This window comes from Aquarana catesbeiana, linkage group LG04 (genome assembly GCF_042186555.1).
Source record: "Aquarana catesbeiana isolate 2022-GZ linkage group LG04, ASM4218655v1, whole genome shotgun sequence".
Lineage (NCBI taxonomy): Eukaryota > Metazoa > Chordata > Amphibia > Anura > Ranidae > Aquarana > Aquarana catesbeiana.
The window spans coordinates 543,073,600-543,097,958 of NC_133327.1; the positions used below are offsets into that span (position 1 = coordinate 543,073,600).

At 42.8% G+C, this 24,359-nt stretch overlaps 1 protein-coding gene across 1 annotated transcript in view; it reads right to left on the reverse strand.

Annotated features, from left to right (window-relative positions):
* SNX9 (sorting nexin 9) overlaps window positions 1-24,359 on the reverse strand; it is a 232,665-nt gene that overhangs the window by 11,215 nt on the left and 197,091 nt on the right. The window contains exons 16-17 of the mRNA XM_073627898.1: window positions 15,707-15,821; window positions 15,513-15,604 (exon numbers count right to left, since the gene is read on the reverse strand). Coding sequence (XP_073483999.1) covers window positions 15,513-15,604; window positions 15,707-15,821 — 207 coding nt within the window. The remainder of the gene's footprint in view (window positions 1-15,512; window positions 15,605-15,706; window positions 15,822-24,359) is intronic.

Here is a 24,359-nt window from a genome sequence, read left to right on the forward strand (position 1 = left end):
CCAGATACCCGCTAGCACCTGCGTTTTGCCCCTCCGCCCAGCCCACCCAAGTGCAGTATCGATCGATCACTGTCACTTACAAAACACTAAACGCATAACTGCAGCGTTCGCAGAGTCAGGCCTGATCCCTGCGATCGCTAACAGTTTTTTTGGTAGCATTTTGGTGAACTGGCAAGCAAGCACCAGGCAGCGTCAGGTTAGCGCCAGTACCGCTAACACCCACGCACGCACCGTACACCTCCCTTAGTGGTATAGTATCTGATCGGATCAATATCTGATCCGATCAGATCTATACTAGCGTCCCCAGCAGTTTAGGGTTCAAACGCAGTGTTAGCGGGATCAGCCCAGATACCTGCTAGCACCTGCGTTGTGCCCCTCCGCCCGGCCCAGCCCAGCCCACCCAAGTGCAGTATCGATCGATCACTGACACTTACAAGGCACTAAACGCATAACTGCAGCGTTCGCAGAGTCAGGCCTGATCCCTGCGATCGCTAACAGTTTTTTTGGTAGCATTTTGGTGAACTAGCAAGCACCGGCCCCAGGCAGCGTCAGGTTAGCGCCAGTACCGCTAACACCCACGCACACAGCATACGCCTCCTTTAGTGGTATAGTATCTGAACGGATCAATATCTGATCCGATCAGATCAGATCTATACTAGCGTCCCCAGCAGTTTAGGGTTCCCACAAACGCAGTGTTAGCGGGATCAACCCAGATACCTGCTAGCACCTGCGTTTTGCCCCTCCGCCCGGCCCAGCCCAGCCCACCCAAGTGCAGTATCAATCGATCACTGTCACTTACAAAACACTAAACGCATAACTGCAGCGTTCGCAGAGTCAGGCCTGATCCCTGCAATCGCTAACAGTTTTTTTGGAAGCTTTTTATTGAACTGGCAAGCACCAGCGGCCTAGTACACCCCGGTCGTAGTCAAACCAGCACTGCAGTAACACTTGGTGACGTGGCGAGTCCCATAAGTGCAGTTCAAGCTGGTGAGGTGGCAAGCACAAGTAGTGTCCCGCTGCCACCAAAAAGACAAACACAGGCCCGTCGTGCCCATAGTGCCCTTCCTGCTGCATTCGCCAATCCTAATTGGGAACCCACCACTTCTGCAGCGCCCGTACTTCCCCCATTCACATCCCCCAACGAAATGCAGTCGGCTGCATGAGAGGCATTTTTATGTGCTCCCGAGTACCCCTACCCAACGAACCCCCCCCAAAAAGATGTTGTGTCTGCAGCAAACGCGGATATAGGCGTGACACCCGCTATTATTGTCCCTTCTGTCCTGACAATCCTGGTCTTTGCATTGGTGAATGTTTTGAACGCTACCATACACTAGTTGAGTATTAGCGTAGGGTACAGCATTGCACAGACTAGGCACACTTTCACAGGGTCTCCCAAGATGCCATCGCATTTTGAGAGACCCGAACCTGGAACCGGTTACAGTTATAAAAGTTAGTTACAAAAAAAGTGTAAAAAAAAAAAAAATATATATAAAATAAAAAAAAATAGTTGTCGTTTTATTGTTCTCTCTCTCTATTCTCTCTCTCTATTGTTCTGCTCTTTTTTTACTGTATTCTATTCTGCAGTGTTTTATTGTTATTGTTATTGTTATTGTTATTGTTATTATGTTTTATCATGTTTGTTTTTCAGGTATGTAATTATTTATACTTTATTGTTTACTGTGCTTTATTGTTAACCATTTTTTTGTCTTCAGGTACGCCATTCACAACTTTGAGTGGTTATACCAGAATGATGCCTGCAGGTTTAGGTATCATCTTGGTATCATTCTTTTCAGCCAGCGGTCGGCTTTCATGTAAAAGCAATCCTAGCGGCTAATTAGCCTCTAGACTGCCTTTACAAGCCGTGGGAGGGAATGCCCCCCCCCCCCACCGTCTTCCGTGTTTTTCTCTGGCTCTCCTGTCTCAACAGGGAACCTGAGAATGCAGCCGGTGATTCAGCCAGCTGACCATAGAGCTGATCGGAGACAAGAGTGGCTCCAAACATCTCTATGGCCTAAGAAACCGGAAGCTACGAGCATTTTATGACTTAGATTTCGCCGGATGTAAATAGCGCCATTGGGAAATTGGGGAAGCATTTTATCACACCGATCTTGGTGTGGTCAGATGCTTTGAGGGCAGAGGAGAGATCTAGGGTCTAATAGACCCCAATTTTTTCAAAAAAGAGTACCTGTCACTACCTATTGCTATCATAGGGGATATTTACATTCCCCGAGATAACAATAAAAATGATTTAAAAAAAAAAAAAATGAAAGGAACAGTTTAAAAATAAGATAAAAAAGCAAAAAAATAATAAAGAAAAAAAAAAAAAAAAAAAAAAGCACCCCTGTCGCCCCCTGCTCTTGCGCTAAGGCGAACGCAAGCGGCGGTCTGTCGTCAACAGCAAACAGCAATTGCACCATGCATGTGAGGTATCGCCGCGAAGGTCAGATCGAGGGCAGTAATTTTTGCAGTAGACCTCCTCTGTAGATCTAAAGTGGTAACCTGTAAAGGCTTTTAAAGGCTTTTAAAAATGTATTTATTTTGTTGCCACTGCACGTTTGTGCGCAATTGTAAAGCATGTCATGTTTGGTATCCATGTACTCGGTCTAAGATCATCTTTTTTATTTCATCAAACATTTGGGCAATATAGTGTGTTTTAGTGCATTAAAATTTAAAAAAGTGTGTTTTTTCCCCAAAAAATGCGTTTGAAAAATCGCTGCGCAAATACTGTGTGAAAAAAAAAAATGAAACACCCACCATTTTAATCTGTAGGGCATTTGCTTTAAAAAAATATATAATGTTTGGGGGTTCAAAGTAATTTTCTTGCAAAAAAAAAAAAACTTTTTCATGTAAAAAATAAGTGTCAGAAAGAGCTTTGTCTTCAAGTGGTTAGAAGAGTGGGTGATGTGTGACATAAGCTTCTAAATGTTGTGCATAAAATGCCAGGACAGTTCAAAACCCCCCCAAATGACCCCATTTTGGAAAGTAGACACCCCAAGCTATTTGCTGAGAGGCATGTCGAGTCCATGGAATATTTTATATTGCGACACAAGTTGCGGGAAAGAGACAAATTTTTTTTTTTTTTTTTTTTTTTTTGCACAAAGTTGTCACTAAATGATATATTGCTCAAACATGCCATGGGAATATGTGAAATTACACCCCAAAATACATTCTGCTGCTTCTCCTGAGTACGGGGATACCACATGTGTGAGACTTTTTGGGAGCCTAGCCGTGTACGGGACCCCGAAAACCAAGCACCGCCTTCAGGCTTTCTAAGGGGCGTGAATTTTTGATTTCACTCTTCACTGCCTATCACAGTTTCGGAGGCCATGGAATGCCCAGGTGGCACAAAACCCCCCCAAATGACCCCATTTTGGAAAGTAGACACCCCAAGCTATTTGCTGAGAGGTATAGTGAGTATTTTGCAGACCTCACTTTTTGTCACAAAGTTTTGAAATTTGAAAAAAGAAAAAAAAAAAAAGTTTTTTCTTGTCTTTCTTCATTTTCAAAAACAAATGAGAGCTGCAAAATACTCACCATGCCTCTCAGCAAATAGCTTGGGGTGTCTACTTTCCAAAATGGGGTCATTTGGGGGGGGTTTGTGCCACCTGGGCATTCCATGGCCTCCGAAACGGTGTTAGGCAGTGAAGAGTAAAATCAAAAATTCACGCCCTTAAAAACGCTGAAGGCGGTGATTGGTTTTCGGGGCCCCGTACGCGGCTAGGCTCCCAAAAAGTCCCACACATGTGGTATCCCCATACTCAGGAGAAGCAGCTAAATGTATTTTGGGGTGCAATTCCACATAGGCCCATGGCCTGTGTGAGCAATATATCATTTAGTGACAACTTTGTGCAAAAAAAAAAAAAAAAAAAAAAAAAGTGTCACTTTCCCGCAACTTGTGTCAAAATATAAAATATTCCATGGACTCAATATGCCTCTCAGCAAATAGCTTGGGGTGTCTACTTTCCAAAATGGGGTCATTTGGGGGGGGGTTGTGCCACCTGGGCATTCCATGGCCTCCGAAACTGTGATAGGCAGTGAAGAGTGAAATCAAAAAGTTACACCCTTAGAAATCCTGAAGGCGGTGATTGGTTTTCGGGGTCCCATACGCGGCTAGGCTCCCAAAAAGTCCCACACATGTGGTATCCCCGTACTCAGGAGAAGTAGCTGAATATATTTTGGGGTGCAATTCCACATAGGCCCATGGCCTGTGTGAGCAATATATCATTTAGTGACAACTTTTTGTAAATATTTTTTTTTTTTTTTTTTTTTGTCATTTTTCAATCACTTGGGACAAAAAAAATAAATATTCAATGGGTTCAACATGCCTATCAGCAATTTCCTTGGGGTGTCTACTTTCCAAAATGGGGTCATTTGGGGGGGTTTTGTACTGCCCTGCCATTTTAGCACCTCAAGAAATGACATAGGCAGTCATAAACTAAAAGCTGTGTAAATTCCAGAAAATGTACCCTAGTTTGTAGACGCTATAACTTTTGCGCAAACCAATAAATATACGCTTATTGACATTTTTTTTTACCAAAGACATGTGGCCGAATACATTTTGGCCTAAATGTATGACTAAAATTGAGTTTATTGGATTTTTTTTATAACAAAAAGTAGAAAATATCATTTTTTTTCAAAATTTTCGGTCTTTTTCCGTTTATAGCGCAAAAAATAAAAACTGCAGAAGTGATCAAATACCATCAAAAGAAAGCTCTATTTGTGGGAAGAAAAGGACGCAAATTTCGTTTGGGTACAGCATTGCATAACCGCGCAATTAGCAGTTAAAGCGACGCAGTGCCAAATTGGAAAAAGACCTCTGGTCCTTAGGCAGCATAATGGTCCGGGGCTCAAGTGGTTAAACCTTTGATATCTAGGGTCTGGTGTTCTCTTTGCTAATGATGTGTGTGGTATCATTATACCAAGATAAAAAGAACTCCTAAAGGATCTCAGAAAGAAGGTTGCTGATGTCTATGAGTTTGACAATGGATTTTAAAAAAGATTACCATATTATTTGAAACCAAACACTCTGCTGTAAGAAAAATAAGCCACAAGTGGTGTCAATTTTAAACAGCTAAATTTTTCAGGACTAGCGGGCACAGCAAACTTAGCCCATGAGCTAACTGTTTAATGCTAAAAGAAGTCTCCAAAAATGTAATTGAGGGATTTGCAGGTAACTCTTGCAACAATTGGTATCAAAGTGCATGCCTCTCCAAGCAGAAAGAGATTGTACCAATTTAACCTGCATAGGAAGTGTGCCAGAAAAAAAGTCTTTGCCATCCTAAAAGAACATTAGAACAAGACTACAGTTTGTCATTGAACGTAGTGGCAAAGACCAGGTCATCTGGAACAATGTGCTGTGGACATGTAGCACAAAGCAAAGACATCATTTCAAGAGAAAAACTGTGAAGCATGGTGGTGAAAATTTTATGGTTTGGGGTTACTTTACTGCTTAAGGGCCTTGCCAGTTTTCAATCAAGTCAACTAATGTCAAAGTGTGCTTGATGAGAAAGAATAAAGTTGAATCAGAAATTGATGTTTCAGCACAACACAATTTGAAAAACACTAGCAAATCCACCAAGGAATGGATAAAAAAAAAGAGGGTTATAGTTAATCACAATTAAATGTTGTGGGGAGATTAAAAATTGTCAGTGCATGCAAGCACTTGTTGCAATGCAACAAACATCTTGCAGCTGAAATCATTTTGCATTAAGGACATGTCAAAAATGTAATTATGTCAATGAGAGAAAGACCGACAGGCAGTTATATGCCTTTTAAAGGGGCAATACCAGCTTCTGAGGCCAGGGGTGTAATTTTTTTTTAAGTGCACCTTGTGTGTGTGTATGTGTATATATATATATATATATATATATATATATATATATATAAAGACTACACAAGGGGGGAGATTTACTAAAACTGGTGCACACAAAATCTGGTGTAGCCAATGAGCCTCTAACTTCAGCTTGTTCAATTAAGCTTTGCTAACAAACCTACGTTCACATTGGAGGCGGGTTTGAAATCATGCGAGATAAGCTGCATTTGCACAATTTCAAACTCGAATTTCATTACAAGTTTGGGGGCGATTTGACAGACATCTGTGCAGGTTCATGCACAGATGTCTATTGAAATCACTACCGAAGTCGCCAAAAGTAGTGCAGGAACTACTTTTGAGAATCGGTGCGGCGTCGCACTGATTCGGACAGTGCCGTTGCTGGCAATAGACTCTGATTTGGCATGTGATTTGACAAGTCAATAACATGTCAAATCATCCCGATGTGAATGGGGGCTAAGGCTCGGTTCACGCTGCCGCGACTTAGGATCTGACTTGTGAAACTTCAATTACTTTATTTATTTAGTCATGGGGCGCTTTCTAGAACATACATAGGAGAAAAAAACATAACCATTAATTTTAACATTTACAGGTTTAAAACACAACCTTATAACAACCATGCAGTAAATTGGGTCACCTTCTGAAATAACTCTCCCATTCGGCAAAAAACAAAAAACTCGTAGACCTTTACCATGTGATCGACCAAAAACCCTATATACTGCCTCCCCTGTAGTCTTGGACCCCTCCCAATCCATTTTATACCATTAAATATTAACAAACAAAAAAAAAAAGGGGGGGGGGGGAGGAAAAAGGTACACAAGAAAGACAAACAACAAGACGAAAAAAAGAGAAAAAAAAAAAAAGGAAAAAGAGAAGAAGTAAAGCCGATCCATGGAGATACCCCTCTAAGGGGGGGGGGGTTGAGGTAAGAACCTTTAATATCCACCCGAACTGTTCGAATTATAGTAGAGGAAGGTACTTCCCTCCTCAGAGGCCAAAGAGACATTCCACAGCGACCAGGTCTTGAAATAGCGCTCCTGTTGGTGTTGTGCAGAAAGAACCAGGTCTTCTAATTTGCTAATCTCTTTCACTTTGCATAACCACATCCCTATCCTCGGGGTAATGCTGATTTCCATGTCAGAGGGATACATGCCTTAGCGGCATCTAAAAGATGACGAATAATAGATTCCTTGTATAAGTTTTCTGGTATGTGAGATGCATGAAGAAGAAAGAAGGCCGGGTCTTCTGGTATCCTACAGTCCGTGAAGATTTGAATAACGCGTCTAACCTCTGTCCAGAAAATCTTTAATTTGGGGCATTTCCAGAAAATATGTCACATGGTGCCTCTCCCTGACATCTCCAACACAAGTCAGAGGTTTCAGGGAAGATTTTCTGCAGTCTCACTGGCGCTCTATACCACTGAGTAAAAATTTTGAAATGAGTCTCTTGAGTTTTCGTACAGATAGATGATTCGTGCGTAAACTTAAGAATATGTTGTAACTGTACTGTGCTGAAAGTTTTACCCAGCTCTCTTTCCCTTTCACAAACACAATTCAGAGGGTCAGTTTCCATTGATGAAATTAATAATTCATAGTTGGCTGATAACGTGTGTGACATTGCTCCCACCTCTGAGCAAAGTTTCTCAAAAATAGTAAGAGTAAACTGTCCTGGAGCTGGAAGGGTACCAAGAAAATGGGTAATCAGAAAAGCACTCCAAAATCTTAATCTAAACCTGCCCACCTGTTCCATCAACTCTGGGATAGTCAACCATACCCCCGCCTAACTGGACACTTGTGTACAGCCCGTATTCAATAGGTTCTTAAAGGCCGCGTCATCCGTCCCCGGAGGAAACAGGGGATTCCCCAATATCAGATGTAAAGGAGAGGTAAAGGAGAGGAGAGGTCTCAGGTGGTATACCCATAGTAGGGAACAAAGCCGAGCAAAGTTTAACCGTATTGCCTATTAAAGGATGTTTGATAAGCTCTCTAGGAAGGTAGGCAATGCACCAAGGAGCTCTTCCCAATGGGACGGGCAACTGGGCATATTCAATCTGTACCCAAAGTTTAAGGTCTATATGTCTATTCCAATCAGTTACCCTACTGAGATGTATAGCTTGATAGTATTTGCGTATATCTGGCACTGCTAATCCTCCATGTCTCTTAGGAAGTATTAATTGATTGCGCTGTAACCGAGGCTGCTTATATGCCCATATAAAAATTAACTTCTGGCTCTGTTTAAAGTATGTAGATGGAATGCATATTGGTAGTGCCTGTAGAAGATAAAGAAATTTGGGAAGAATGCTCATCCTAATAATATTGCAGCGCCCGAGCCAAGAGTGGAGGCCCATTTACCCAGTAAAGTTTTCACTTTTTGAAGCAATGGGGGAAAGTTTAACTCAAAAATCTTAGCTATGTTAGGTGAAAGCAGCGTGCCCAAATATGTAAGCGCTTTGTCAGTCCATTTAGGCTTAAAGTTTTGCTTAAGTTGCTCAATTAATGTGTGAGGGCAATTAACCCCCATTGCCTCCGATTTAGTAAAATTGATACGTAAATTAGAAAGCAAACTATACTTCTCAAACTCCCTCATTAAGTTTAGAATTGTGATCAAGGGTTTCGTAAAGGAAGAACGGCATATCGTCAGCATAAGCCGAGATCTTGTATTGAGCCTCTCCTATCTGCACCCCTGTAATATCTTGATATAAACGTATTGTGCAGAGGAACGGTTCCAACAACAGGGCGAAGAGGAGTGGCGACAGGGGACACCCCTGGTGTGCCCCATTGGAGATTTGGAAAGTTTCTGATAATACTCCGTTGACTCGTACCCAGGCCGCCAGACAAGAATAAATGGAAGTAATCCACTGCAACATTTTACTCCCAAAGCCTCCATACCGTAATACTGCCAACATAAAATTCCAATTCACCTTGTCGAAGGCTTTCTCCGCATCTGTATTTAAAAACACACATTGTGTCTGAGTTTTATTCACTACTTGTAGGAGATTGAGAACCTTTGTGGTGTTATCTCTTGCTTCCCGTGTAGGGACAAATCCTACCTAGTCCAAATGTATCAAGTTTGGGATATACTGTTGAATCCTGTTTGCCAGAATTTTGGTAAAAAGTTTAAGATCTGCATTAAGTAGGGAGATCAGAAGATAGCTTCCACAGGAAGCCGGGTCCTTTCCCTCTTTCAGTATTACCGCGATATGGGCTAGCATTGTATGCTTTGTTAATGTTGCTGACGACCCGAGAGCATTAAATAATTTAACCATATATTAAGCAAAAGAAGGAAACAAGATCTTATAATATTGGGCCGTCAGACCATCAGGGCCCTGTGCCTTACCCAATTTGGTGGCCTCTACTGCTCCCCGAAGTTCTTCCATTGTTATGGGATTTTCGAGATTATCTCCATCTACATCTGATAGTCAGGGCATTAGCGACCATAAAAGGTACAAATCAATCTGAGCTTGGGTAGGGGGCTTAGTCTGCAGGTTATACAGAGATTTGTAAAATTCTTGAAATTCCCTAGCTATATCATGTGGTTTCGTAACTTTAGGCCTATTAAATGGAACCAAGTGTGGAATGTAGCTCATTAATTTCTGCTCTCGTAGAGTCCTAGCTAAAAATTTCCCACATTTATCTCCAGACTCATATGAGAACTTCCTACAAATTTGTAATACCGCCTTAACCTTAAAATGAAGTCGGTCCGAGATTTGTGTTCTTTTAACCCGGAGATCTTTCTCTAAAGATAAGGACAGGGCCTGTTTATGACGGAGCTCCAAGTTAGCCAGTTCTTCAAGCAAAAATTTTAGCTGTTCCATATGTTTCCGTTTAATACTGGCACCATGCTTAACCACTTGCAGACCGGGCCATAGCCGAAAGACGGCTACATCGCGGTCGGCTTATTCTGGGTGGGCGTCCTCCCAGAATGTTGCTCTCGCGCACCCCTGGTGCGCGCTCCTGCAAACATCAGGGACCGCCAGGTCCAGAAGACCCGGCGAATCACGGATCATGGTAAATGGCCGCTAGTAGCGGCCGTTTACCACGCGATTGCTCCGTCAAATGACGAAGCAATCACTTGTAAACAACCCCGCGTCATGTCATGACGCTGGTTCCTCCCTCCCCTCTCTGTACCAATCTGTACAGTGCAAGGGGAGAGAGAGGGGGAGAGATTGTTTTTAGCAGTGCTGTGGGCTGGATCTGTAGTGTCCACAGCGCTGCTCTGTGCCCATACTGTGCAATACTCTGCAATAATGTGCAATACTCTGCAGTACTCTGCAATAATGTGCAATACTCTGCCAATACTCTGCTATAAATTTTAACAGAAACAAAGATTTTTTTTTTTTTTTTTAACGAATTTTCAGCCTTTTTTGATTGATAGCGCAAAAAATAAAAAACCCAGTGGTTATAATAAATACCACCAAAAGAAAGCTCTATTTGTGTGAAAAAAAGGACAAAAATTTCATATGGGTACAGTGTTGCATGACTGGGTAATTGTCATTCAAAGTGTGAGAGCCCCAAAAGCTGAAAATTGGTCTGGTTAGGAAGGGTCTTTAAGTGCCCAGTTGTCAAGTGGTTAATTAGCACCCCTCTGATAACCGCCTTGAGTGCTTCCCAGACAATTCCGGGATCACAGTCTGGGGTATCATTGATGGTAAAATAAAAATCTAACTCCTTAATTACGTCTTCTAGGACATCTTTGTCCTGTAGGAGGCTCTCATTCAGTCTCCACTGAGTAGGCCCCTTAGTCAGAGTTTTTTGTAGCTCATATGTCAGAAAAATAGGTGCATGGTCTGACCACATAATAGAGCCTATAGTAGCATCTCATACAGAATGAAGTTGGGCATGTGGGACAAAAAAAAAATCTATACGGGAATAGGACTTATGAGGAGGAGAATCAAAAGTATAATCTTTCTCTGTGGGATGAAGTAAGCGCCATAGATCAATCAGTTGACCTCTATGCAAGGTTTGGGCAATGTGGTTACGTGCGCTAAAAGAAATAGATGACCGTCCAGAGGAGGTATCTTCTACTGGAATTAATTGAATATTCAAGTCTCCCCCTATAATCAAGTGTCCTTCTGTAAATTCAGTCAGCCGCTTAAACATTTTATTTATAAAAGCCTCTTGATGTTCGTTAGGGGCATACAGTGTCGCCAATGTGACCCCAACGTCACCCACTTTGCCCTTCACAAACAGGAAACGCCCTCTAGGATCTCTAGACAGGTCTATAAAAAACCATGGTACCTTATCCGAGAGGAGGATAGACACCCCCCTCGACTTCGCCTTTTGGTTTGTGGAATGATAAACCGTCGGAAATGACCAACTTTTTAAGATGGGTACTTTATCATCTCTAAAGTGCGTCTCCTGTATAAATGCCACATCTGATTTGAGACACTGCAAATCATGTAGGAGTATCCGCCTTTTTTACAGCGTATTTAGGCCCTTAGCGTTCAACGAAAGCACACTGAGGGTTTCCATGGAAGGATTTTAAAATAAGAAAAGGGTGAAATTTAGGAACCAAGAAACAAGAAAAAGAAGGAGAAAAAAAAAAAAAAAAGCAAAAACCACCTAAAAAACAAATAGCAATATATTGCTAAAACGCTTACCGGTTAAACCCAGTATCTGAGCGTCAACCTATGTGGGGCCGTGGACCGAAATAATCGGAAATAGAGCTCCGGGACTATCTGCTCCGCTCAATCATCTAAAATGTTATTCCCCTTACTATCTAAGAGCTTCCCTTTTCCTGAGGAAAGAAAAAAGAGAAAAAAAAAACAAAAAACAGATCCTCCTCATAGGACCTGCCTTTAAGTCACACTCTAAAGAGGCGACCTGTAATATGATCATACACCCTCTGTTTGGCTTCTTCCTCAGAAGTACCCTAGACATAAGTTGAAAAGGGGCCCAAGTGCAGCCCATAACATAACCTGTCCCCCTCTTCCGGAGAAAAAAAAAAATAGAGGGCCGGTCCTATAGGGAACAACTCTGAGCTGCCATGGGTTCCCTTTCCCTCCTCACCCCCCCCGGCCGCATCCCCCGGGGGGGGGGGGGGTCTAAGGTCATCTTCCAATCAGGGGTGTGTCAGAAGTTACCTGTATGAACAATATTAGACCACAGAAAAAAACAAAAAAACAAAATTAATTCATTTTATGTACTGTTCTCCATATGTATAGCTCCTTAAAAAAAAAAAAAAAAAAAAAAAAAATTATATATATATATATATATATATATATATATATATATATATATATATATATATATATGTAAATATATATATATATATATATATATATATATATATATATATATATAATATTCCAAGTGAGGGGTAGTGAGAGGTGGTGATTTAAATCAATATAGTAAAACAAAAATAAGAGCCCAGAAAAATATATCATATATGAGTTGCAGAATCTGCAACAAGGACAATTAGTGGCAGTATCATGCTTTTTTTTTTTTTTTTTTTTTAAAGCCAATAAGAAAAAAAAAATGGGGATAGTTATAACATCTATATAATTAAAAAAAAAAAATAAAAATGCAAACAGGTGCCTTAAACAAAATATGTCGTATACGAGCTTTAAGAACTACAACATGAAAGAATAACCAATGTGCCTCAAAAAATCTGAATAAAAAAAAACAAAAAACCCTTAATTGTGCAGAGTTTGTTACTAATCAAGTGCTAAACAACCAATCCCAAACAAAGTAAAAAAGGAGCACATGTCTTGACAGTACCACCCAAAAATAAATATTAGTAAAAGCCAATATACATAGAAAATATCTATTATAGTATTATAGTCATATCAAATAGACGCATATCTTCCTGTTCTATAACGGCTAAAAAAAAAAAAAAATTAATGGCATCCCCTCTAAATAAGAGCTGATAGCATTTTAATCATTTAGAAAGTTCAGGTCAATTAATTTCCCCTGGTAGTTATTAACCGTTAAAACTTGCTCCCTTCTAGTGCTACAAAAGAAATGTCTTAACCGCTTCCCGACCGCATCACGCAGATATACTGCGGCAGAAGGGCACATACAGGCAGATTAATGTACCTGTACATTGCCCTTTAAGAGGCGGCTTGCGGGCGCGCGCCCGCCAGGAGCTCCGTGACCGCGGGTACCGCGGACCCCCGCGATCGTCTCACGGTGAGGAAGAACAGGTAGATGCTAATGTAAACAAGCATCTCCCCGTTCTGCCTAGTGACACTGTCACTGATCTCTGCTCCCTGTGATCGGTGGGCGGCGATCAGTGTAGTGTCACACACAGCCCCTCCCCCTACAGTTAGAAACACTCCCTAGGACACACTTAACCCCTACAGTGCCACCTAGTGGTTAACCCCTTCACTGCCAGTGACATTTTTACAGTAATCAATGCAATTTTTTAGCTGTATTAATACCAGTTGTTCCAATAATGTGTCAAAATTGTCCGATGTGTCTGCCATAATGTCGCAGTCATGGTAAAAATCGCTGATCACTGCCATTACTAGTAAAAAAAAAAATTATCAATAGAAATGCTATAAAACTATCCCCTATTTTGTAGACGCTATAACTTTTGCGCAAAGCAAACGCTTATTGCGATTTTTTTTTTACCAAAAATATGTAGAAGAATACATATCGGCCTAAACTGAGGAAAAAAATATGTTTTTTAAAATATTTTTTGGGGATATTTATTATAGCAAAAAGTAAAAAATAATGCATTTTTTCAAAATTGTCGCGCAATTGTCAGTTAAAGCGACGTAGTGCCGAATTGCAAAAAGTGCTCTGGTCAGGAAGGGGGTAAATTCTTCCAGGGCTGAAGTGGTTAATATGTAGGTCAGAGGTCGATATCAAGGTCTCCCGATCTCACAGGGTGCCCTGGGGTTGTAGGGTCTACTAAGAGCATCCACCGATATCTCCTTTGTCCCTCACCCCAGCATAAGGAGTATAGTTACTCATTAAACCCGTTTCTGATCTCCGGAGGGGTCTTGGAGTCTTCTTCGGGGCTGTTGTTGCCGTATTTGAAAATCACTCCGCTGTCCTTGCCTATTCGAGGGGCCCAGGCGGCCCCCTGTATGTGGAATATATGAGAGCCAATTGGTAATCTGATTAGGGGCCACATCCAGAAAGGTAAATAGTAAATGAGGATGATTCCCCATGAAACTTCACCGCCAGTGGGTATCCACATCTATATGTACATGCCCGATCTCTGGCTAAGTCTAGGACAGGGCGCAAGCAGGCTCTATGTTGGAGAGTAGCCCGGGATGGTTAGTCTGGTAAGATCTTAATAAGGGCCCCATTAAAATAGATATCCCCAGCTTCCCATGCTGCTCTGAGTATCAGCTCTGGGTAATGGTGGATACGACAAACAAAGTCCCTTGGTCTCTCTGGGTCATTTGATCTAGGGCCCACAGCTCTATGAACCCTATCCAGTTCTACTGTCTTCTGAGAAGACTTTAAGACCACCTGGAAAATAGCATTCACTGTTACCTGAAGGTCTTCTACACCAGACGATTCAGGGAGACCCCCAAGCCGCAGGTTGTTTCTGCGGCTTCTGTCTTCGAGCTCCTCCAAATGGAGCTGGAGATCGGCCGCCGTGGTTGCCTGGATAGTCTGTGCCTTTTCCAAAGCCCCGACTCTCTGCTCCACAGAAGACGCTGATTCCTCCCCTGCACTTACTCTCTCTGTCAGTGTGTGGATTTCTGACCTTACCGCCTGGATGTCTTGGCGGTGCGTCTCCTCTAGCCGCAGGATCAGAGCCTCGATATCCCAGCGTGTGGGCAGCGCTCTCAGCAATGTTCGGATGTCTCCTTACAGACTTCTCCCATCTCCAGCCTGCTGAGAGGTCAGCTATTACCGACGGACTAGAATGAAGAGGCACAGAATCATCCACCATGGGGACTGACCTGGGAGGTAAGACGGGAGACACCGAGAGGTCCGGTCTACTATTTGCACCGCAGCTCGGGCTCCGTGAAATCACCGCTATAGGGCTTGGGGGGGTTCGTGAAGGTAAGCTAAAATACTGCTGAATATCCCCCTGGGCTATGTGAGGATGGACTCTCTCTTTTGAGGACCGAGTCTGGTATCTGCTGCCTGTATTCATGCCCCGATGTCGGCTACCATTCAACAGTTATTAGCCGGAGCAGGCATGGAGGTCCCGGAGCTCTATTAAAACGTGTCTTCACACGATCATGTCCAACCACACCCCCCCTTGTGAGACTTCAAGTCACGTGGTACAGTATGTGAAATCCCATGTTAATCAACGAGAGCTGTCTTAATTAGCACTACTGAAGTCGCTCCCACTTTATAAAAGGTTCCTGTACTACTTCAAGATGACTTCTATCCGATTTGTGCCCATAGGCTTTAATGGAATTTGCCTCCAAGTTGGATCCTCATCTATATTGATCTGATTTTGTTCTAACATTACAGGAAGATTACCCAGTCATTCTCTGGAAGTTGCATCAAAGTTGCTGGCAAATCACCAGGAAGTCGCTGCAGTGTGAACCAAGCCAAAAACCTAGAAGCTGATTGGTTACTATGCACAGCTGCACCAAGTTCTGTGTGCACCAGTTTTAGTAAATCTCCCCCCACACTGACAGTCTGCGATGTGACATTTGTACAGTCTGTGATGGGCAACTGACAAAGTTTATCCAAAAAAACATTTAAGATATAATATTATATTCTCTTTGAAGAAGCAATAGTAAAGAGATTTCATGTATTACCGTTTCATAAAACTGTATTTGCTGCTCCAGGTACAGGCGAATGACACTGTTGTAATCATAAATTCGATTAGAGTGGAAATGATTCATTTCAGCTGGGTAAGAAATACAATCACAAAAATTAATTAAGAACAATACACTTTGTTATCAATGACCATATATTTTTGCTTATTGCATAACACATATCAATGCATTACCTTGAAGTGCATATGACATTGTGCTTACTCGCTTCCCCATGTTGATCTTGTCCTGTTGTGTTATTTTACTAGTAGCCACCAATTTATCACTTTCCTTTACCTTGTCAATGGCTGCCTACAATAACAAAACAAACAAAAGCAGAAAATGCAGTTCAGGTCTTTCCAATGAAGCAATATTGCAAGAATGAAACAATCACAATTTTCAAACTGAAGTTGTTATAGTTCTAAACAACCTTTTCATTAAGGATGCTGTATGAGCTATGGATGTTGTGTTTTAAAGAATGTGCCAAAAATCCCAACTCTGTGGCTCGTACATTAAGGCAAAAATAAGACTCCTAAAATAGAGAAGAATAGCTGTTGATCTGCAGAAATGCACTCAGCTCCTAAGTCGTGCTGTGAACTGACAGCACATATAATTTGTGTGGATTGAGTGGTGTCAGCCCTGCCTGGTGACTTTTGTTAAACTACTCAAGTTCTCCCACTCTCAGAGCTCTTCTACATAGGGAATAACTGTTCCATAGTCCAAGTGATCTAGGTGGGTTAATCAGGCTCCTCGAGATAACAGGCAGAGTGCATAGGAGACAGAAAAGCTCAGAATTTCTAGCACAATCCCTTTCGCAAACAAATATAACAAAACACTTTTAATGGGATATTTAACTTACCACAAGTGAGCAAATGAGAGAAGTTCATAGTTATGGTTTACCTTCACTTTTAGTGATGGTGCAGAACAGTACGTTTTATGTTTGTTAATTATCATCCCTATGAAAGGTGTTCTTTACTAGAAACTGCACCAAAAGAGCAGCATGTAGGATTTCTTTTATTATAAGGCACGGTACTGAAACCCTTATAATAATATTTCTAGAGGGCACTAAAATCATGAAAACTCTTGCCTTAAAGTGAAAGTCCATGCAAAATCTAAAATCCGTGCATCTATAGACACCAGGGATCTAACACTAACCTGTCTATCCCTCTAAAGAAAAAATCAGTATACATACCTTTCTGGAAGCTGATCTGACCCGCTCTGACTGGATCCCATGCTGAGCTGTCAGCCGCGGCTTCTCTGTGGAGGCGGGTGCAGAGGAGACGCGGGACAATGGAAGTCCCATAATAACTCTATGGGTGACGTCATTTCCCATTCATTTCACAGCTGTTGTCGTCCATGTCCTCTGCAGAGCTTCCGCCGCTGGAGATCGGGTCAGATCGGCTTCCAAAAACGGTATGTATACTCATCTTTTCTTTACAGGGATAGAGAGGTTAGTGTTAGATCCCTGGTGTCTATAGATGCAGGGATTTTACATTTTGCATGGACTTCCACTTTAAAGGATGCATCTAACATTCATTGGGGTTGATTTACTAAAACTGGAGAGTGGGAAAATCCGATGTATGATTCTATGCAGACCTTCACCAGATGGTAAGGAGTAACAAAATAACTATGTAGGCAAAATCATGCTTGCCTGTGTGAGATGAGAGAGGGAGGGAAACAGTGTAACTGTTTCTGGGTACAAACTAACAGCAGGACACAGATTACTGTCAGAGAGCAGGAATGTGATTGGTTAATAGATGATTACCTTTGGGAATAGCAGGAATGCATGGGACGTTTCATGTATGTGAGCAGTCGTAAATTAGTTAGTTATCAAATGAAAGAGTCCCTTTAATGCAGCTACATAATCATTAATACGTCGTTTAATAATTTTTTTAGTGAAGGAACCTGATTTTGACATGATATCAGCCTCTTGCAGTTCCTGTACAGCAGGGCTGGAGTGGAAGAGGAAGAAGCAGAACAAGATTTGGTGTGCATCAAACTACTGTTGACTTCCCTATTCCCTTACTCCTTCGGTTAGGCTACCTTATTCAATCCGGTTCTGTCCTTGGCAGTCATTCCCAGGAATGTAATAATATACAGTGCCTTGAAAAAGTATTTATACCCCTTGAAATGTTCCACATTTTGTCATGTTACAACCAAAAATGTAAATGTATTTCATTGGGATTTTATGTGATAGACCAGCACATAATTGTGAAGTGGAAGGAGAATGATAAATGGTTTTCTACATTTTTTACAAATAAATATGTGAAAAGTGTGGCATACATTTGTATTCAGCCCCCTGAGTCAATACTTTGTAGAACCACCTTTCACTGCAATTACAGCTGCAAGTCTTTTTGGGGATGTCTCTACCAGCTTTGCACATCTAGAGAGTGAAATTTTTGCCCATTCTTCTTTGCAACATAGCTTAAGCTCTGTCAGATTGGATCACGGGGGCATCTGTAGACAGCAATTTTTAAGTCTTGCCACAGATTCTCAATTGGATTTAAGTCTGGACAATGACTGGGCCATTCTAACACATGAATATGCTTTGATCTAAACCATTCCATTGTAGCTCTGGCTGTTTGTTTAGCGTTGTTGTCCTGCTGGGAAGGTGAACTTCTGCCCCAGTCTCAAGTCTTTTGCAGACTCTAATGCCGCGTACACACGAGCGGACTTTCTATCCTACTTGGTCCGGCACACTTTCCGACGGACTTTGTCCGCCAGGTGCGCCGGACTTTAAAACGGACGGACTTGCCCACACACGCCGGGACTTTCCGGCGGGCTAAGTCCGCCCGTCTTTCCGACGGACTTTCGCCGGAGTTCCGGCGGACTTTCAGAATGAACGGACTTGCCCACACACGGACAAGTCCGTTCATTTTGAACGTGACTCAGGTGCGACGGGACTAGAAAAGGATGTCAATCTTGCTGCTTTTATCGGCGAGATTGACACCTTACTAGCCCCGTCGCGGGGCATACCAGGCCCTTAGGTCTGGTATGGATTATAAAGGGGAACCCCGCTACGCCGAAAAAACGGCGTGGGGTCCCCCTAAAATCCATACCAGACCCCGATCCGAGCACGCAGCCTGGCCGGTCAGGAAAGGGGGTGGGGACGAGCGAGCGCCCCCCCCCCTCCTGAACCGTACCAGGCCGCATGCCCTCAACATGGGGGTGGGTGCTTTGGGGGAGGGGGGCGCCCTGCGCCCCCCCCCCCAAAGCACCTTGTCCCCATGTTGATGAGGACAAGGGCCTCTTCCCGACAACCCTGGCCGTTGGTTGTCGGGGTCTGCGGGCGGGGGCTTATCGGAATCTGGGAGCCCCCTTTAATAAGGGGGCCCCCAGATCCCGGCCCCCCACCCTATGTAAATGAGTATGGGGTACATGGTACCCCTACCCATTTACCTAGGAAAAAAGTGTAAGTAATAAAACACACTACACAGGTTTTTAAAATATTTTATTAAACAGCTCCGGGGGGGGGATCTTCCTCCGGCTTCGGGGGTCTTCTTCCGGCTTCGGGGGTCCCTCCGCTTCATCTTCTCCCGGCGTCCGGTTGGTTCTTCTCCGCTCTCTTCTCCCGGTGTTCCTGTTCTTCGGCCGGCTCCTCTGCTGTCTTCAAGTAGCTCTCTTGCCAGCAGAGGTCCGGACTTCTGGGCTTCTGGGCTTCTGGGCTTCTCTTCCCCAGATGTTGACACGACGCTCTCTCCTGCTGGACTGCTCTCCGAGGGCTGCGTTGTGACTTATATAGGCGGAGACCCCGCCCCCTTTTGATGTCACAGTCCCTGGGCATGCTGGGACTGTGACGTTTTAGGGGGCGTGGTCAACATCAGCCCAGAAGTCCGGACCTCTGCTGGCAAGAGAGCTACTTGAAGACAGCAGAGGAGCCGGCCGAAGAACAGGAACACCGGGAGAAGAGAGCGGAGAAGAACCAACCGGACGCCGGGAGAAGATGAAGCGGAGGGACCCCCGAAGCCGGAAGAAGACCCCCGAAGCCGGAGGAAGATCCCCCCCCCGGAGCTGTTTAATAAAATATTTTAAAAACCTGTGTAGTGTGTTTTATTACTTACACTTTTTTCCTAGGTAAATGGGTAGGGGTACCATGTACTCCATACTCATTTACATAGGGTGGGGGGCCGGGATCTGGGGGCCCCCTTATTAAAGGGGGCTCCCAGATTCCGATAAGCCCCCGCCCGCAGACCCCGACAACCAACGGCCAGGGTTGTCGGGAAGAGGCCCTTGTCCTCATCAACATGGGGACAAGGTGCTTTGGGGGGGGGGGGCGCAGGGCGCCCCCCTCCCCCAAAGCACCCACCCCCATGTTGAGGGCATGCGGCCTGGTACGGTTCAGGAGGGGGGGGGGCGCTCGCTCGTCCCCACCCCCTTTCCTGACCGGCCAGGCTGCGTGCTCGGATCGGGGTCTGGTATGGATTTTAGGGGGGACCCCACGCCGTTTTTTTCGGCGTAGGGGCTTCCCTTTATAATCCATACCAGACCTAAGGGCCTGGTATGCCCCGCGCTCGCCGCAATAGGAAAATTTGTTTTTCCTATTGCAGCGAGCGTGAGATGCAATACCCTGCCCTCGTGTTGTATCTGGTCCGTCGGACCAGCCTACACACGAGCGGGCTTTCCGTCGGACCAGCACACACACGAGCGGACTTTCCGCCCGAAACTGAGTCCGGCGGAAAGATTTAGAACTTTCTTCAAATCTAGGTCCGGCGGGCTTTTGGGAAAAAGTCCGCCGGAAAAGTCCGCCGGTGCCTACACACGGGCGGATTGTCCGGCACACTCTGGTCCGCCGGACCAAGTATGCCGGAAAGTCCGACCGTGTGTACGCGGCATAACAGGTTTAGATTGCCCTGTATTTGGCTCCATCCATCTTCCCATCAACTCTGACCAGCTTCCCTGTCCCTGCTGAAGAAAAGCATCCCCAGAACATGATGCTGTTACCCCCATGTTTCACGATGGGGATGTTGTGTTCAGGGTGATGTGCAGTGTTCGTTTTCTGCCACATATAGCATTTTGCTTTTAGGCCACAAAGTTCAATTTTGGTCTCATCTGACCAGAGCACCTTCTTCCACATGTTTGCTGTGTTTCCCGCATGGCTTCTCGCAAAGGGGACGTCTTATGGCTTTCTTCTTGCCACTCTTCCATAAAGGCCAGATTTGTGGAGTGCATGACTAATAGTTGTCCTGTGGACAGATTCTTCCACCTGAGCTGTGGATCTCTGCAGCTCCTCCAGAGCTCTCTTTGTCTGGCCTGTCAGTTTAGATGGACGGCCAGTCTTGGTAGGTTTACAGTTGTGCCCTACTCTTTTCACTTTCGGATGATGGATTGAACAGAGCTCCGTGAGATGTTCAAAGCTTGGGCTATTTTTTTATAACCTAACCCTGCTTTAAACTTCTCCACAACTTTATCCATGACCTGTCTGCTGTGTTCCTTGGCCTTCACGATGCTGTTTGTTCACTAAGGTTCTCTAACAAACCTCTGAGGGCTTCACAGAAAAGTTGTATTTATACTGAGATTAAATGACACACAGGTGGACTCTATTTACTAATTAGATGACTTCTGAAGGCAATTGGTTCCACTAGATTTTAGTTAGGGATATGAGAGTAAAGGGGGCTGAATACAAATGCTTGCCACACTTTTCAGATATTTATTTGTAAAAAAATGTTGAAAACCATTTATCATTTTCCTTCCAATTTGCAATTATGTCCCACTTTGTGTTGGTTTATCACATAAAATTCCAATAAAATACATACACGTTTTTAGTTGTAACATGACAGAATGTGGAAAATTTCAAGAGGCATGAATACTTTTTCAAGGCACTGTATCTCACCTATAGAGGCCAGTCCTCCTTATACTAACTTGATTGCCTTTTGTGACTGTCTTGTAGACATGTGCACACTGAAATATTTTGTTTCGGAATTTAGTTTTCGTCTGAAAAATAAATGTATTTAGTTACTCTCGAAATTCGTCTTTATTTATTTAGTTTTTTGTTAAAAATTGCATTCGTCCGAAAATCCAAATTAAATAAGGTCGAATCTGTCATTGAAGGCTTATGGTGTCTGTCGAATGTTCAAAGAAGATTCGACGGAGCAGCTAAACTGTACGACGCCGCAATCGTACATTTCCAGTCGAATTTTCCGCCTACAAGCTTGCTGTAGTAGAATTCTAATGTTGTATGACTAGTAATAATTATATTTATTAATTATTTTACTAGTCAACCAACATTAGAATTTTTCTATAGCCTATGGGCAGATTCATTTGACCAGAAATGTACGATTGCAGCGTCGTACAGTTTAGCTGCTCCGTCAAATCTTCTTAGAACTTTCGAAAGACACCATAAGCCAAAGATTCGACATTTGTATGTTTTTCGTTGCTTTGTCGAATCTTCGTTGTTCATGTTGAATGGTCTATTCTACCCCAACAGTCAGCCAACATTCACATTCGTTTCTCAATCTCCAAGTGCAATGGCGGGCACGGCATCCGACGTTGTGTCAGATATTGATATGGCAATATAATATAGAATCTAGAATAATAAACCCCCCCCCCCCCACAACATGGGCAGCCTCTGAGGCTATCACAACACTAGTATCACTATCAAGTTCACAACACTAACACAATAGCAGCAGATTATTATGAAAAAGTTAAGTTGAACTGTAGCTTGCTTCACTATTGTTCTGCTGCTGTGCTTATGCTTAATTGCTAAATAATTCAGGTTCTCTGACAAACGGACCAGCTAAGATTGACTGTCTTCTGAAATGATTCAGTGTGTGTGTCTCTCTCTGCTAGCAAATTGTAAGTGAAAGTAAGTTGGCTGTACGTGTGTACTTAGTTGTAGCTATTTTACTGCCCCTCCTCTTTGGTTACAATCGGCCAATAACATTCATCATCATCATTATTTTTATTTTACTTCCCCCACCCAATTCCAGCAGCGATCTTTTCGCTCTATGTCGAATCTCTTCTTTCTATGTAGAATAATCTTGGACTAATAGAGTTAAGGTTAGGCACATTCGACCACAGGTTCGATAGACACAGATTGTTATTGTCAGCGTCATGGCGAATCTCCTATCTATATCGAACTGTTGTCGCAACGAAAACAAAAATAAAGCATTTGTTTATGTCGGATCTATCGGTTTTCGTATTCTGCGCTTTCGTTATCGTTTGTTAAGACGATAACGAAAATACCGTTACCTGAAATTCGGACGAAAGTGCATTTGGACGAAAACGAATGCACATGTCTACTGTCTTGTACATAATTGGAAAGTTTACTCTGCAAATTATTTGAAGTCTACGTTTTATTGTAATCTGCTGCATGTCGTTAAAAAAGAAAAAAAAAGAACTAGAAGCCATCAGTTCATGTGCTAACAAGTATTAAGTTCATAACTGTGTTTCCTCTCCAGTCACTGTCTTATCCCAGGCTGGGGCAGGTCCAAGATGTCATGGGCTCAGAGAAAGTGGGTTAAATGATGCTAGCCTTCAGGCTTAGGACATCTAGCGGCAGAAAAAAGTACTGCAGGGGAAATCTCTCAATTGAAAGTGAACGTTGCTGCAAAATCTGGTTTTGTTATTTCATTTTTTAATGGGCTATTTATTTTTATTTTGTTATATTTAGCTGGAGCTTTGGCTTTAAACCTTCTGCTAAAATGTATTTACTGTAGGTGACTTATTGTCAGCTGATTAAAGTCAGATAACCTCAACACAGAATGTGACACCACGTGTTGAGAATTTCTTCTTAACATTTGCATTTCAGCAAGTCTGGTGTTAAATAAAATAGTGACTGGTATTTGGGCTGCTTTGCTGAAACAACCGTGGTAAGGCAATAAATGTTACTGGGTTACTCTCCTGATAGCCACACAGTTTAACTTCTCAATTCAACTAGCTTAAAACTAACATTTTTATGTGCTCAACAGTACAGACCAACCTATGGTGATGGTTTGGCTTGTAAATCAGACCCTTATATTCTATTCTGCATCCTTGACTCATTTAGGGGCAGTTCACACCAGATGCAGCCCAGTGCGTTTTTTTTCTGCAACAAAAACACATGGACAGTAGAATATATGGATTCCAATGGCCTAGTTCACACCAGTGCGGCCAGCTCCAGTGCAGAAAAAATGTAGAACATGCTGCATTTTTTCTGCACAGAACTGTACTGCAAGGTGGCAAAACACATTACAGCAAAATAACCCCAGGAAACTTTTGAAAAAAATAAGAGGTGAAAAAAAGCATTGAAAGCACATAAAAAATGCTCCAAACGCAGCAAAAACACATCAAAAACATCCACTGTGTTTCTGTGGTGTGAACCGGCCCTTAAAGGATAATACCCTTCTATCGGGATAGCCTGGCAAATGTACAATAAAATGTGGAAGAGTATTTTAAGATGTATTCCACCAAACCATTATAAAAGTGTGCCTTTCTGATGACAAAGGTCAATTTATATTTTATTTAGTAAATATGTATAGTTTATAGGCTATATACAGTAGTTGTGATACAGTGGATAGTATTATTGTTCCCAACACTTTTCATTGTTAAGGATTGCAACCTAACGAGAAATCTGGATTGCAAACAATATTTCTTAATGTTGCAAGCAGACTAAGAACTTTTCTAAATATATTTACTTTGAGTTTTTTTAACCTTATTAAAACAGATATAATGGGAATTGAAAGCGGGAACCTATAGGAGCCTGTATGTATCCCTATAAAGCTGTTTCAGTACCCCGGGGGCTTACTCATGCAAGTCTCAACTTTAGAGGGGAAAGTCAAGCTTCAGTCCATCTTCCCCACTTACTAATAGCTCAAAACTGGTCCTTTAGAGTGACAGGCCATCAGTGCATTAATTAATTAGGGGGGCTTGGGT